The sequence below is a fragment of the Leuciscus leuciscus genome (genome assembly GCF_965113295.1).
Source record: "Leuciscus leuciscus genome assembly, chromosome: 20".
NCBI lineage: Eukaryota > Metazoa > Chordata > Actinopteri > Cypriniformes > Leuciscidae > Leuciscus > Leuciscus leuciscus.
Window position 1 is genome coordinate 26,933,219 of NC_138744.1, and position 16,694 is coordinate 26,949,912.

The 16,694-nt window shown below is 41.9% G+C and overlaps 1 protein-coding gene across 8 annotated transcripts in view; it reads left to right on the forward strand.

The window, feature by feature from the left end:
* The window catches only part of cobl (cordon-bleu WH2 repeat protein), a 129,283-nt gene that overhangs the window by 22,413 nt on the left and 90,176 nt on the right, over positions 1-16,694 (forward strand). For 6 of the 8 annotated variants that reach the window (XM_082150240.1, XM_082150245.1, XM_082150243.1 and 3 more), the window contains one exon: positions 9,821-10,015. In XM_082150240.1, the coding sequence (XP_082006366.1) occupies positions 9,821-10,015 (195 nt within the window). Of the gene's footprint in view, positions 1-5,204; positions 5,859-9,820; positions 10,016-16,694 lie in introns of those variants that run through there. The other 2 variants (XM_082150241.1, XM_082150244.1) reach the window with 2 other exon arrangements.

The window sequence follows — 16,694 nt, forward strand, 5'->3', positions numbered from 1 at the left end:
GTTGATTAGGCATGATCTCAACTGCAGAACAATCCACCTGTGATTTCTGAATGTGTTGTATTGTATTCCTCATTGTGTAATTTCAGTAGATTCTGTCTTCTGATTCCGTCTCAGAAAATATCACGGTTTCACGATAAACAGTATTAAACAGTCAATTATTATTATTATTATTATTATTATCATCAGTTAAAATAACTGTTAAATGAGTGAAAACAAATATATATTTTTTTGGTTGTACAAATACTTTATAACAAACTCAATTTTATTCAAATTTCAATAATCAAAAACATATATATATTTCATCATATATAATTACATTTAATAATTGATTATGGATTAGATTAACTACTTATTTTTATCATTAATAACAGAATAATAGTTCTACTATGAAATGTATTTTATTCAGAAATTCTGGTTTGTCTGTATACTTTTTTTCTGGATTCTGTATTTCATGATTTAATACATACTATAAAAAATTGTGGTAATGAAATGAATGCATAAAACCTATACAATTTAATTAACATTTTTAAATGTAATCAAAAAAAAATTTAACAACTTTTATCCTTTTATTATTAATATTAATATTATTATTTTATAATTATGTCATAATTTGACGGGAAGAATTAGCGGGAAGACTAATTCTTATCGTGAGGAGAATTTTTACCGGTATATCGCAAACGATAATATATTGCAATGCCCATCCCTAGGCTAGAGCAATGGCATCGCTCACTCAGTGTGATATCGTTTGCTTGGTGGCGGCTGCCCCCCGGTTGCGGCCCCCATAGCAAATGAAGAGTTGTTCTGACTTACGCCACTGGCTAGTGCGGTGGATGTAAGTCTGAAGAGCACGGACTGGACACAGTCTGTGAAGTTTCATGGTTGTTGGTGCCAGACGGGCCGGTCTGATTATTTCACAATCTGCTCAGTTACTAGGATTTTCACGCACAACCATTTCTAGGGTTTACAAAGAATGGTGTGAAAAGGGAAAAACATCCAGTATGCGGCAGTCCTGTTGGCGAAAATGCCTTGTTGATGCTAGAGGTCAGAGGAGAATGGGCCGACTGATTCAAGCTGATAGAAGAGCAACTTTGACTGATATAACCACTCGTTACAACCGAGGTATGCAGCAAAGCATTTGTGAAGCCACAACACGCACAACCTTGAGGCAGATGGGCTACAACAGCAGAAGACCCCACCGGGTACCACTCATCTCCACTACAAATAGGAAAAAGAGGCTACAATTTGCACGGGCACACCAAAATTGGACAATTGAAGACTGGAAAAATGTTGCCTGGTCTGATGAGTCTCGATTTCTGTTGAGACATTCATAGATGGTAGAGTCAGAATTTGGCGTAAACAGAATGAGAACATGGATCCATCATGCCTTGTTACCACTGTGTAGGCTGGTGGTGGTGGTGTAATGGTGTGGGGGATGTTTTCTTGGCACACTTTAGGCCCCTTAGTGCCAATTGGACATCGTTTAAATGCCACGGCCTACCTGAGCATTGTTTCTGACCATGTCCATCCCTTTATGACCACCATGTACCCATCCTCTGATGGCTACTTCCAGCAGGATAATGCACCATGTCACAAAGCTCGAATCATTTCAAATTGGTTTCTTGAACATGACAATGAGTTCACTGTACTAAAATTGCCCCCACAGTCACCAGATCTCTCAACCCAATAGAGCATCTTTGGGATGTGGTGGAACGGGAGCTTCGTGCCCTGGATGTGCATCCCACAAATCTCCATCAACTGCAAGATGCCATCCTATCAATATGGGCCAACATTTCTAAAGAATGCTTTCAACACCTTGTTGAATCAATGCCACGTAGAATTAAGGCAGTTCTGAAGGCGAAAGGGGGTCAAACACAGTATTAGTATGGTGTTCCTAATAATCCTTTAGGTGAGTGTAGAATGGAAACGGAGCCTGCAGCACGTAACCCTTATTTGCCTTTGGGGATTGGCCCTTGGATGAAATTCCCTGGCCTTGAGCCACAACAGAAAGCGGTTTCATGTGCAGAAGGCCCATAGGTATCACTGTGGACGCAGCTGCCATAAGACCTAGAATTCTTTGAAAGTGATAAAGTAATTTCCTGACCTAGCCTGATATTGCTCGGATTGTTTAAGATGGTCTCGACACATGCGGGAGACAGTTGTACCAAAGACAGGTCACTGTAGTGACCAAGTCCCATTCAATCCCTAAGGAGGTTGTCCTCTGGGCTGGAGAGAGAATGCTTTTCTTGAGTCTCAACCTCAGAGATACAAGATGAGCAAGGAAGACATCCTGATGTCAAAGCAAAAGCTCTTGAGACTTTGGGCCAGGATCAGCCAGTCTCCTATTTAAGCCGTAAATGTGCAAAAAAAAAAATGTTTTTTAACCCTCTGGGGTCTGATGTTTTTTTGGGGCCTTGAGAAGTTTTGACAGTTGTGTTTTTTTCAGTTCTTTCACCTTAAAAGAGCTCAAAAACTTGAATGCTATGCTTGCCTCAGCAAATGCGTTATCTCACATTTGCTTTTGTTAACATTGTTAGGTTTAGGTTAGAGTTTAGGTGGTACTTTATTTTGAAACTTGATAGAGCATTAATCTTTTATCATTAACTCATTCACTGAACATTTAATTTTTGAATACTTACAACAACTGACGTAATAAACTATTGCCAGAGTCACATTCACCTGTATCAGTTGCTTAAAAAATAACAATAATTGACTATGCATCTCTTTCATTGACAAAAGACTAAAATAGCATTGATTTCAAAAGTCAGTGTCGGTCTTGTCCAGGGTTCCTCAAAGTTCAGAGTCAGACCGTGATCAAACTCACCTATTTGCAATTTTCTTGTAACTTTGAAGACCTTGATCAGCTTGTTCAGGTGTGTTTGATTAGAGTTGGAACTAAACTCTGCAGGGCAGTGGCCCTAGGATCAGATTTGAGGAACCCTGGTCTAAAAAGTGTTAAGCTGTGCATTCCCGCTCTCTCTTCTTCCTGATGGCAAAATGACACACACCCTCTTACTGACTCGTTTCAATTAGCTCCTGATAAATAGTTTTGGTGTCACAGGGCCTGCATTTCGGTGTGGGTTTACAGGTATTGTGCATAATTTTACTCATTTCCCACAGGTTTCATGCTCACACCAAAAGTGCATGCACCACTGATCTATATATCAGCTTGTGAGTGTCAAATGTATTTCTTTTTTATTGCACAAACGATCAATACACACAAAATGATGTCAAAATTTATATTTTGGCGAGTATTGAGGTTAACACAGTTTTGGAACGGAAACCTATTCAGATTTTCTTATCTGAATAGGCTGTTAGACCCACATGAAAAACGTATCCATGTTTATTTAATTTGTCTCTTTATTCTATTGTATTTATTCATGCTATCGTTTACAATTTGTTTATTTGTTCTTATTATATTATTCAGTGACATGTAAATTTAGCCTCCCTGTGCTATTGCAACAAAATTACCAAAAAATTATGCAAAAATAATAATGAAAGAACATTATAGCAGTTTTCTCTGTGGTATTGAAAATGTAATGGAATATCGTTTTTTTTCCAGATATCATATCAAAGTTACAAATTCCAGTATCGTGACAACACTATGCTATACTTGAAATTTGCATACTGTGCACACCATAAATACTATATATGGCAGAAGTAGTTGAAGGAGCAAGTTATAGAGTGAAAATGTATCCGTCAATGCAGTGAAAGCTAATTCATCTCTAAAGGACAAAGTCAATCCCATTAGTAACCCAGTCGCAGTGAAGGCTATGTGTTTGGAGCTGCCAGCTGAGAAGCTGAGAGTTTCCTGCTCTCCCAGGGAAGCTGGCTCATGCCTAAAGGGCTCTTTGTTGGACAAGGTGTGCGATCTGAGCAGCGACTGAGCCTGGTACAAAACCACACTTTCAAAACCTCCTGTTCCTGTCAGCACCGGAGATGTGTTCTTCCACACTTAGTACACACATCCTACATAACACATACACACATGAGAACACTATCCCAACAGGTGCCAAAGTTTTGCTACATGTCTGCCTTTCTTGATCATAACTACTGAGCATGACTTATAATTTGAAGAACTATTGATAACACTTTACCTTATTCCTGTATGTTGCGTTTTCATAAATAATAATATTATAATGTATTATAATTTTGTAATAAATAGAACACACCGATTTCATTATAATGCCTTAAAAGGATAGTTCACCCAACAATAAAAAATCTGTCATAATTTCCTCAAGAGCATCAAATATGACTATTCACAGACATATTGAGCATTTTTAAGTGTATTCTCTTCGTTAGGATGTTGATATAGCAACTGTTCAAGTGTCAAGCAAGTTTCATTCGTAATGTTTCTCCTTGAATCCGATATAAAATTTCGGTAACACTTTAGTTTAATGTCCAATTCACACTATTAACTAGTTGGTTATTATTAGCAAGCATATTACTATGATATTGGCTGTTTATTAGTACTTATAAAGCACATATTAATGCCTTATTCTGCATGGCCTTATTCTACATCCCTTAAAGGGATAGTTCACTTTGAAATACATTTTTGGTATGTTTTAGCTTACCTCAAGGGCATCCAAGATGTAGGTGTCTTTTTTTCCGCAGTAGTTTCAATTTTGATATTTTTAGGTCAAACCGTTCTGGTCTGTCAGTCATATAATGCAGGTCTATGGTCACTGTCTCAAAGAGCATGCACAGAGTCCAAATTAAAACAATTCCCCGTCGTCCAAATTAAACAATTCCCCATCGTAAGTACACATTGATGACCTAAGACACGAAACGAGCGGTTTGTGTGAGAAAACGAACAGTATTTATATCGTTTTTACCGCTTATACACAGCCATGTCCGAGTGATCTGATCTGACGTGTACGCAGACTGGTGCATAGATATATACACACTAGATGTCGCCTTGTCTACGGCAGTTCATTGGAACGAATGTCTTTAAGGCGACATCTAGTGTATATATCTATGCACCAGTCTGCGTACACGTCAGATCAGATCACTCGGACATAGCTGCGTATAAGTGGTAAAAACTATATAAATACTGTTCGTTTTCTCACACAAACCGCTCGTTTCGTGTCTTAGGCCATCAATGTGTACTTAAGATGGGGAATTGTTTAATTTGGACGACGGGGAATTGTTTTAATTTGGACTCTGTGCATGCTCTTTGAGATAATGACCATAGACCTGCATTATATGACTGACAGACAAGAACAGTTTGACCTAAAAATATCAAAATTGAAACTACTGCGGAAAAAAAGACACCTACATCTTGGATGCCCTTGAGGTAAGCTAAAACATACCAAAAATTTATTTCAAAGTGAACTATCCCTTTAATCCTACACAATAACTAAACTTAACAACTACTTTAATAACTGGTAATAAGCAGTAATTAGGAGTTTACTGAGGCAAAAGTCGTAGTTAATAGTTAGTTAATAAGGAGAATTGGACCCTTATCTAAAGCAAGCTTAATTACTCAAATTCAGACTTAATTTTTCAGATATTTCCTGTGTTGTGTCTCATTGAAATCATTGTGTTTTAACATTAATTTGTCTGTTTTGGAGTAGTTGGTCATTCCATTGACAGTTCCGGGGCAGAGGGCAGTGTTCGTTGCATAATCAGTGAATGACACAACAGCGTGTTGATAGCAGGCATTTTAGCACAAGTCTTTATAAATAATTAACTGGATGTGCTCGAGGAGTCGAGGTCCAAGGTTTTTGGCATTCTCACATGCTCTGCACCTCTCAGCTGGCCAGAAGTGTCTTCCAGGTCCGTACACGCTCCATGTTCCAGTAGCTAGTCTCCTGTGTGCTTCCTGGATTCGGACTACTCTCACGGCTGCTTTGACAGTAGTAGGATCATGGTTTTATCTACTGCTAATATTTGCACTGCGGAAAGAGAATTTGCTTGAACTGAAAAGAGCGCTTATCAGTTATCAGTATTTGGGTGTCGTTGTGGCATTGAAAGTGAGAGAGGTTTTGTGGTATGATGTTTAGGGCCTATGAAGTATGACTGAAGTATGACTGAAGTATGAATTCTTTTTACTTCAAAGTGTGTTAATAGTTTACCATTTTCCCCTTTTAATGTCATGATAGAAGACAAGAATCATAGTTGTATTTTACTTTCTGTGCTTACATTATTATTAATAAGAACTTCACAGTGAATATCACAGTGAATTGTGTTGCTTAGTTGCTTAGCTGCAGTGTCATAGTAGAGCAAATAATTGTCTGTTAGTTCGCTTCAATACATTGCTTTATCATATGTCAACTGGTTTTTACAGTACTGAATATGTTGTTAACCTGTTAAAATGTGGTGGAGCACCGGTGTATCATGTATGTTTTGTTAAAATTCTCATCAGAACCCTTTACTAAACGACGCCCATCTGGGCTTTTAGACCAAAAGTGTTGTCATTTGAAGAAAACCCTATGGATTCTCATAGGTTTAATTCACATTTCTTGAGAGAGCAGTATTATGACTTAAAATATTTTCTATTCAGTTTAATGGTTTTAATTTTTATTTATCCCCAAATGGAAAATGGACTATGGAATTTATGTAGCAAATATTTATCTGTTTTTTTAATTACATACAAATTTACAATTTTGTTAAATCTGTGAATTGTTAGAACAACTAGTCTGAATTTATAGATTTTTGTGTACATGGTTGATGATTATTTAAAAGTATTCCTCTTAGAGTTTTTTGCTGGTCTTGTCCTCTACTTCATTATGTAAAAGGGGTTTAACGATACCCTCATGTCACGATTCGATACATATCATTCATGATACTGAACTTACGATAAGATATTATTGCGATACTCCAAGACATATGGTAAAAGGTTAACAAAAAATGTACTCTTGATTAAAATGCTACATTTGTTTTTACATTGGGGGTGGAAATGAATAGGCTTAGACTTGTTGCTGATAACACAATGCACAAGACAATGGTGACACCAAAATAAAAAATATTGATTATTCTGAAGCTGAAAATACAGAAATATTTTAGACAAACATGCTTGCACTCTGTCACTGGCTAGATTTAAAATGTTTACTGGTAACATAAGTTTAAATGTTTACTGGACCCACAAATTTCCCCACATTGCATTATTATACTTTATATTCAACATTATATATCGTAGTAATGTAGTACTGACACTAAAACTCTGTAAACTTAAAAAAAATAAAAATAATTCTCACACAGAAATGTTCATTTTGGGTGAATTATACACAACACAATACATATTCTCACTATCCACGATACATATATTGATGCATTTTTGGATTGCGATATATTGTGACATGATATATTGTTACACCCCTATTATGTAATGTTAGCAGATAGATTTTTTTATGTTGTGTTTTGATGGAAAGGAGGATTTCAGTCTAATCAGTCGAAGCTATCTTGAATCAGGTTTGAAAAAGATAGGACTAGTATGTTTTATTACTTTAATATGACATCACATAACATATTATCAAAATGACGACTTAAGCGCTGTAACCATAATCAAAACACTGATTACATTTCCTTAAATGTACATTACCTTGTTTATTACATCACGACAACAAGTACTTCATGATCTTAGTAATTGGGGCAGGAGGAGTAGTCTCTTTTTACTGCCAAACCATTTGAAACATTGATCCAGTGCTTAAATGATAAAATGCTTAGAAATATATGATTATTTCCAAACAGGTGGTCAACCATTATACTGTAGATTTTTCAATGGTGAATGTCAACCACTGGAGAGTGGCTGAAAATTGAAACAATACACATAATAGACAATATTCAGTGAAAATCCTAACCCTCATACAATTGAAACAGAAATAGTTTCTTATGCATTGGGAACGTAACTCTTTTTGGGAAAAGCACGTAAAAGTCCTGGCAGAAAGCGATGCATACGGATGTATTGTAATGACGCCCAGTTCCAGGAATGCACTAGTATTTTGTTGGTAGTACCAGTTAGCAACAATTATTAGTTAACACTAAGTTGTTAACACTTCGGAAAAAATTATAATTCGTCGTTACACTACATCCTTATGCATCGCTTTAGCATCTGCCAGGACTTTTGCGTGCTTTTCCCAAACCCCTGAAGTGACCTCGACGACCGGGTTAGCTGTAGCATGAGCCGTCAGGCAAGTGTTATTTAAATAAACTCCTGATGTACTTACAAACTTTCCAATGCCTCGTTTTATGAGTACAGAACCTATTTGTACTACTGTATAAATTTGGTACCATTCTGGGCATTATTAGTGGGGTAATTTACGAGATACATCCTTGGATCCGTTAGCGCCTGCACTAAGCCATTCGGCTGATTTATCTAAATAAGCTCTAACTTTAATAATGTTCAACCAAGGGAAAAAAAGCTTCTGGGGGGGTGTTTGGCTCAAGGTCATGGTGCAAAGGACCCTAGGTTGATTTTATTCCGAACCATCCCTTTACCATACTTCTTTGAGAACAAACACATGATAATGAACTCTCTTTTGTACACTTTTTGAAGGGTCAAAGTAGTAGTTTCTTGGACTGTCAATGGAGGGACTCTCAGATTTATTTTAAATATCTTCATTTTTCGAAGATGAACGAAAGTTTTACTGGTTTGGAATGACATGAGGATGAGTAAATGATGACAGAATTAAAATTGTTGGGTGAACTAACCCTTTAACTATATATTAACTAATATATTATTGGGCATTATTATAAATATTATGTTTTTATTATAATATTATAAATGCATTTTGAATGCTTTCTATTTCAAGTACAGAGTTATAGATTTTTCTGTTGATTTATTGATATATCAGTCCATAGTAACACTTACCACTTGTTCAGTCTGCCTTAGCAGTATTTTGGCAGTGCAGTCTGTGATTTTTGAAAATCGTAGTTGAACACTATTGATATTTGAAATCAACCCAAATAAACACAGCCCTTCCTTCATTGCTCCGCCCCCAAAATGCACAAACACGCAATGCAAGCGTGTCTCTTTTATCATAGCAGAAGTGAAGCAAAATAATGTTCCAGCGCTGGAAAGCTTTTCTGATATTAGCGCGGGTCCTAAAGCTCTTGCCTGATCATATCCCCTTCTTTTTCCAGTGATATTCCTCTGAGCCTTTCTCTTTTGTAATGTCTCTCTCTCAGCCACCTCTCTTTTCTTCAAATCTCCCTCTTGCTCAGCTCAGTCTCCTCTCCCATTGTGAGTGGACACGCCCCCTACTGCTGATTGGCTACAAGTGTGTTGTGGTGCTCTGTCCAATGCACTTTCAACAGCGTTTTTCAAAAATTGCTTACTGCACCTTTTAAGTGATTCTTTTCTGGTTTGGGTAATTGATATGCCGCTTAACCAAACATGCAATCAAATGAATGCCAGAACTAGTGTTATGATACAACACCTTCTCACTCTCAAGGTGTCAAATATTTCAGCTTGGCAGGAGACCTGCACAACACCCTGTTAATTCCAAAAGAACCTGCTTGTGCTGTTAAACTGACTGACACACAGCAGGGCTTCTTCCATCACTTTATTTAATTAAATAGCAAAACATTCCCCTGCTTTTATGTTTTCCAGCATATGTATCTCCATAACCGTTCTCATAAAACTGCATACACAGTCACTGTTGCTTTTTTTTTTTGGGTGGGGTTAGATTGTTAGGTTATTGTTTTTTCCACAAGCACTTTTTTTTTTTTTTTATACAATAGAAATTTGGCCATTTTTGTGGTATTGGTTATTTAGGAGTGTCTGAGCTTAGAATTAACCTTCATTGCAAAACTTGATATTTGCACAACTTAATCATCAAACGTAATCCTTACTCATTGTTCTTCTGAATTTATTCGACAGGAGGAGAATGAAGGCTAAGGCCCCCCCTCCACCTCGACCTCCCCAGCCTGCCCCCCGCAGGATCTTCCGAAATGCTGTTCCTGACGGAGGAGGATCTTCAGGGGGAGACAGCAAGGAAAACATGCTTCAAACCTCTGTGGATCTCCATATCAGTCTGCCTTCAGGGTACCAGACCACTGTCAGTGTGGATGGCAGGTGAATATGTTCATTGCACTGACCTTAGCATAAACATTTAATCAAAACATTTTATTTTTAGTATTAGTTGGTAACTTGATGGTGGTACGGTTGATTAAATAGAGTTGGGACAGGAAGTGTACACTGACATTGTACACAGTGACCTTTAAAAACAGCTAGACAGAGTGCAGCTGATGGAAAGGAACAACATGTTGTGAGATGGGTTCCCTTTCAAGGGAACTCCCGTTGCGTCGAAAAGCTGACGCTATGGGAACGCTTTGCGTGATGACGTCTTGAAGCACATGTAAAATCAGTCCAATGGTGTGGCGGAACGTCAGAGGCGGGTGACGTCACGTACCAGGAAGCTATAAAAGCCGGCCCGAAACAGAAAACGAAAGCTTTCTGAGTCTTCAGTTGCGCTCTGTGTTGAATCTGTCCTTGTTATTTGGTGTTGTCTGTCTATATTATATATATATATTCAGTATGGCGAGCAAGCAGCAGTTTAGAGTGTGTGTCCATCCCTGCCCGCGTTATTTAACGGGAGGTGATACTCACACTCTTTGTGTTGTTTGTTTGGGTGAGGAGCATGCCCAGTCAGCACTCGAGGGTGGTGACTGTGTGCATTGCGACGCGCTTCCATTGCGCACGCTCCGATCCCGCTTGGCTCGGTTCAATCCCGATCGCGTTCCCGAGGGCTCGGGTCCCGCCGCGGCTGAGGCTCGGCGGCGATCTCAGACCTGGGGTTCGCAAATGGATCTGTCAGTGGATGTTGAGACGGGCTCTGCCTTATCTCAGCATCAATCTGACAGATCCAGTGCCTCTCATCAGGGTGTGGAAGCACGCATTGCGGTTTCTTCCCCCCCGATAGAGGCACCAATACTGCAACTGTCCAGCTCTGAGGAGTTGGATGTTGTGAGTATTGAAGCTGAGTCTGAGGATTCGCCACCTCAGTCTCATGCGTTTGAGGAACTGCTCGATGTTATTACTAGAGCAGTTAACAGACTATCTATTGAGTGGCCAGAGGATAGGCAGGACGTTCGTTCGAAAAGTAAGCTCGACGAACGCTTCCTGCCATCTCGTACACAGCCTCAGCGAAGAAGCCTTCCGTTTTTCCCCGATCTCCACACCGAGGTGTCGAAATCGTGGGGAAAACCGGTTTCATACAGAGTGTATGCACCACAAACATCCCACTATTCTTCCATTCACAAATATAAAGAATATGGTTATGGGGAGATGCCGAAGGTGGAGGAGACGCTTGCGAGCTATCTCTCTCCAGCAACGGCATCTTCCCTGAAAGCTCCTTCACTTCCCTCTAAGCCAGTAAAATTCACATCATCTCTGGTTCATAAATCGTATGCAGCCGCTGGTCAAGCTGCAGCGTGTCTGCATACGATGTCTATTATGCAAGCCTATCAGGCAGAATTATTGGGGGATTTAGAGGAGGGCGGGGGAATTGGTCCTGACACAGTGGCTGAACTACGCAGAGCCACAGATCTGTCTCTCAGGGCCACCAAGGAGACCGCTAAATCAATCGGGCGGTCTATGGCAGCCCTGGTGGCCACTGAGAGGCATCTGTGGCTCAATTTGAGCGATATAAAAGAGAAAGAAAAGCACGTTCTCTTAGATGCTCCGGTTTCCACTGTTGGTTTATTTGGTGATGCAGTAAACAGTGCGGTAGCTAAATCTCAGGAAGCTGCTAAACAGGCAGCTGCATTACAAAAACTTCTCCCCCGCCGTTCTTTCATTGAGGCTGCTGAGCGGGAGCAGCCTCACTCCTCTAAAAAGAGCGCTGAACATCGTGCCACTCAAAAACAGAGTGTGTCCTCTCGTGCTCCCCCACAAAAATCTCGGGGACACGGAGGGCGCTCTCAAACCCAGCAGTCTTCGAGGGGTAAAACGGATCTGCGGACCGTTATTACCGCCAAGAAGGCTGCTGGGAAAAAGTCCTGATGTCTGAGGGCTCAGGACAAATGAGGGTAGTCCCCCCGAAGCAGAGCGGTTAACACCTCTTTTCATGGTGCCCGTCTCTCTTCGGTGCCCTCAGGGGACCGTTCTGCCAACCCTGCCACCTCTGGTGTTACAGGGCGCAGCGGTCTCCGGCGAGCACATATCTCAAGGTCCACCCGGAAACGTAGTGGCCTCGGGATGCCCGCCCCCTCTGAGGAGGGTGCTGGAGCAGTCTGTTTGGTCGTTCCCTGCCGGTGCGCCGTTACAGGGCGACGAACCGACTACTCAACAGCAACAAAATCCAGAAACCAGTCTCGAGAGACTGGTACCTCTAGTACAGTGGTCGGGAACCTATGGCTCGCGAGCCACATCTGGCTCTTTGGCAAAAATCATGTGGCTCGCGAGGTCTCTCACCCTTTACCAACAAACCATCGATGAAACAATTAAAACACATCAACAGAGATCGGCTCTCTGCAGAAAAAGCAGCCAATTACAATTCCCTTGTTGTAGTCCAGCCTACTTAAGTTAATTAAAAGTTTATGATAATAATAATATTCAAGTTGTACCGGCAAAAGTGCGTGTTCAGTGCTGTTCGGGAGTGTTCTGTGGTAACCTTCAGCTCCTGCACTGGATTCAAGCTGGCGAAAACCATTCTAGAACAGCAGCGAAAATGTAAAAGTAGGCTTTATAAACTTTAATATATCCTTTTATTGAAACGGGGGCTTTGCTGTGCAAAGAGACATTTGCGCAGAGACCCTTTATGTCCTATAAATGTGTCGTATTTTTTGATAATCCGCGCAGATTTCAGTTGACGATTCTGTTTAAAGTTATTAATAACAAAACATGAATGAATGAGAAAGAAAATAACAGGATGTGCTTTATATTGAAAATAAATATTAAAAGCGTGATAAGTCGCGAAAGAGAACTGAATTCTACTGACAGGACGCTGTGCGCGCGCTCCGAGCGCAACACGGACAAGTAGCCTTTGTCTTCGGTTGCGCGCCTAAGCGGCCAAATAAACAGAAATATTTCAAAATGGCAAGTCGAGTATTCACGTAAACACAGCAGATGTACTCTGTGCATTCACTCTCTCTCTCTCACACACGCACACATAAGAGGATTTATGCTCATCACTTGGTAACTCAACCTCACAGTGAAAGCCCTGCACAATTAATTCCATATTGCAACTAATTTATTGTTTGCTGAATATTTGTTTGTTTTTAGTTGTCTATGGACCTAATAATTAGCCTACTACTGTTGAATTTTTTATTGAAAAAAGCACGTCTTTAATTTATATATATATATATATATATATATATATATATATATATATATATATATATATATATATATATATATATATATATATATAATTTTTTTTCTACTGTGGCTCTTTTGGAAAAATGCATTATCCAAAAATGAAAAAATGGCTCTTTGGTCAAAAAAGGTTCCCGACCCCTGCTCTAGTAGAATCTTTGACAGCGTGGAAGCTACTGTCAAATGTTTCTCGTTGGGTCCTGCAGACCGTGGAAAAAGGGTATTAGATACAATTCTATTAACGCCCACCGCGGTTTATGGGGGTCCTGCCCACAGTGGTGGGCCCCGAGCAGGTTCTGGTTATGGAACAGGAAGTAAACACTCTGTTAGAGAAAGGGGCCATAGAATATGTACCCCCCTCCAACAGGGAAACCGGGTTTTACAACCGGTACTTCATAGTTCCAAAAAAGGACGGGGGATTGCGTCCCATTTTAGATCTTCGAGTTCTGTACGAGTACATGCAACTCAAGTTCAAAATGTTAACCTTGAGACAAATCGTGCCACAGATCAGGTCCGAGGACTGGTTTGTCACGATAGACCTCAAGGACGCATATTTCCATCCGTCCGTGTCATTGGAAGTTCCTGAGGTTTGCTTTCGGGGGCAAAGCATACCAATATCGAGTTCTTCCATTCGGCCTAGCTTTATCACCCCGCACTTTCACCAAATGCGTGGATGCAGCTCTGGCGCCTCTGCGCCTCCGGGGTATTCGCATCACGAACTACATCGACGATTGGTTGATTTTAGCTCAGTCGCATTAGATGGCGGTTCAACATCGAGATGTTGTTCTCGCCCATATGAAAGAGTTGGGGTTACGGCTGAACGCCAAGAAGAGTGTGCTTTCTCCATTTTAGAGGACCACTTTTTTAGGCGTGGTTTGGGATTCAGTGTCGATGCAGGCGCGCCTGTCATCGCCACGCTTCGATTCCATCCTGGCAGCTGTGAGAAGTGTAAAGCTAGGCCAGCTACTCACTGTCAAACAGTTCCAGAGACTGTTGGGTCTCATGGCAGCAGCTTCCAACGGGATACCTTTTGGACTGCTGCACATGAGGCCCCTGCAGTGGTGGCTCAGGACCAGAGGGTTTTTCCCCGAGGGGCAACCCATTTCGCACAATCAAGGTCACGCGGTGATGCCTACGTGCCTTGGTTATGTGGAAGAAACCTTGGTTCCTGTCCCAGGGCCCAGTGCTGGGAGCTCCTTGTCGTCGCAAACTGCTAACGACGGATGCTTCCCTCACGGGTTGGGGAGCGATCCTGAGGGTCGCTCATCTCAAGGTCTGTGGGAAGACCATCATCGTTCCTGGCATTCTATAGCCTAGAGATGTTAGCTGTCTTCCGGGCTCTGAGGAGCTTTATCACAGGTCTCAGGGGACACCATGTGTAGTACATACGGACAACACGTCGGTAGTCGCCTATATCAAGGGGGTTTGCGCTGGCATGCCATATCCTCTTGTGGTCCCAGGGGAAGTTGCTGTCACTCAAGGCAGCCTACATCCCCGGGGTCCAGAATATAGGAGCAGACACTCTGTCGAGACAGGGGCCGAGGCCCGGGGAATGGTGGCTCCACCCCCGAGGTGGTGGAGCTGATATGGAAATTATAAGTGGATCTGTTTGCGTCTCGAGAGACGTCTCACTGTCCACTTTGGTTCTCCTTCACGCATCCAGCTCCTCTGGGACTGGATGCTATGGTACAGACGTGGCCGAGGCTACGTCTGTACGCCTTTCCCCCAGTTGCTCTGCTCCCGGGAGTTCTGGAAAGAGTTCGCAGGGACCGGGTTTGCCTGCTTTTTATAGCCCCGCGCTGGCCGGGCAGAGTATGGTTTCCCGATCTTGTGTCCCTCCTCGACGGGCATCCTCTGGAGTTACCCGTCAGGAGGGACCTTCTGTCCCAGGCAGAGGGCTCGATATTTCACCCTCGGCCAGAACTGTGGAACCTGTGGGCTTGGCCTCTGAGGGGGCCCAGCTCATAGAGTCAGGTCTCTCAACCGAGGTTGTTGAGACCATTCTACAGTCCAGAGCTCCCTCCACGAGGAAACTTTATGCCCTGAAGTGGAGAGTATTCACTTCTTGGTGTAGTGACCGTCGGTTGGACCCAGTCCACTGCCCAATTGGTACAGTGCTGGAGTTCCTGCAGGAACGGTTCACTGCAGGTCTGACCCCGTCCACTTTAAAGGTCTATGTGGCGGCCATAGGTGCTTACCACAGTCCTTTGGGTGGAATGTCTGTGGGGAAAGACCCTCTGGTATCTCGTTTCCTTCGTGGCACTTGGAGGTCCTCCTCCCTTTCGAAATCGGACCAGGAGGCGAATAATTTGCTTTGCCCTGTTCGGGCGTTAGACGCGTATGTCCACAGAGCTGCCCTGTGGCGTAAAAGTGACTTTTGCTCCCCTAACAAGGGAGGTCCAGTGTCTAAGCAAAGGATGAGCAAGTGGGTGGTTGAGACTATCTCACTGGCTTATGAGGCGGCTGGACAGCCTTCTCCTTTGGCTGTCCGGTCGCTCTCTACTAGGAGTATGGCGGCCTCTAAGGCCCTTATATCAGGAGTATCGTTACAGGACGTCTGTGATGCGGCAGGCTGGTCCTCACCGCACACCTTCGTCAGGTTCTACTCTCTGGATTTAGACTCTACTCTAGGGTCTCATGTTTTGTCTTCTTAGTGCTGCTCACATGATTACACACAGGACAGACATTTGTAGCTATGGAGGCGTTGGTATAGACGTTCCCATAGCGTCAGCTTTTCGACGCAACGGGAGTTCCCTTGAAAGGGAACGCCTCGGTTACGACTGTAACCTCGGTTCCCTGAAGAGGGAACGAGCGTTGCGTCGCCTTGCCATATCTCCTTCATGCCTGTCAGCGCGACTTCAGACTTTACGAAGCTTTCGTTTTCTGTTTCGGGCCGGCTTTTATAGCTTCCTGGTACGTGACGTCACCCGCCTCTGACGTTCCGCCACACCATTGGACTGATTTTACATGTGCTTCAAGACGTCATCACGCAAAGCGTTCCCATAGCGTCAGCTTTTCGACGCAACGCTCGTTCCCTCTTCAGGGAACCGAGGTTACAGTCGTAACCGAGGCGTTTTTACACTGTATTTTTAACTTGATTTTTAATATGTATTTTAATGCATATTTATAAACATGATACAAGAACCGAAGATGTCCATCTGCCACTTTGGGTGAAACATTTTCTGAATAAATGGACAAAAATCTAAAATATAAAAATCAAATAATCAAAAATGTTATAATTATCACTGCTCTCCTATATTTCATTAGTTCACACTTGCATATAATTAAATGGAGTAAAGGATATGCATATTTGGCGTGCTGTCCAATGGGAGGGCTCCGAGCTTGGATTTTGGCCCGAACCAGAGTACTCCCGCCATCCCAGGTTGGGATAGGAATAGTTAGAAGAGAGCAGATGGGGTGGTGGAGGGATGCTTGA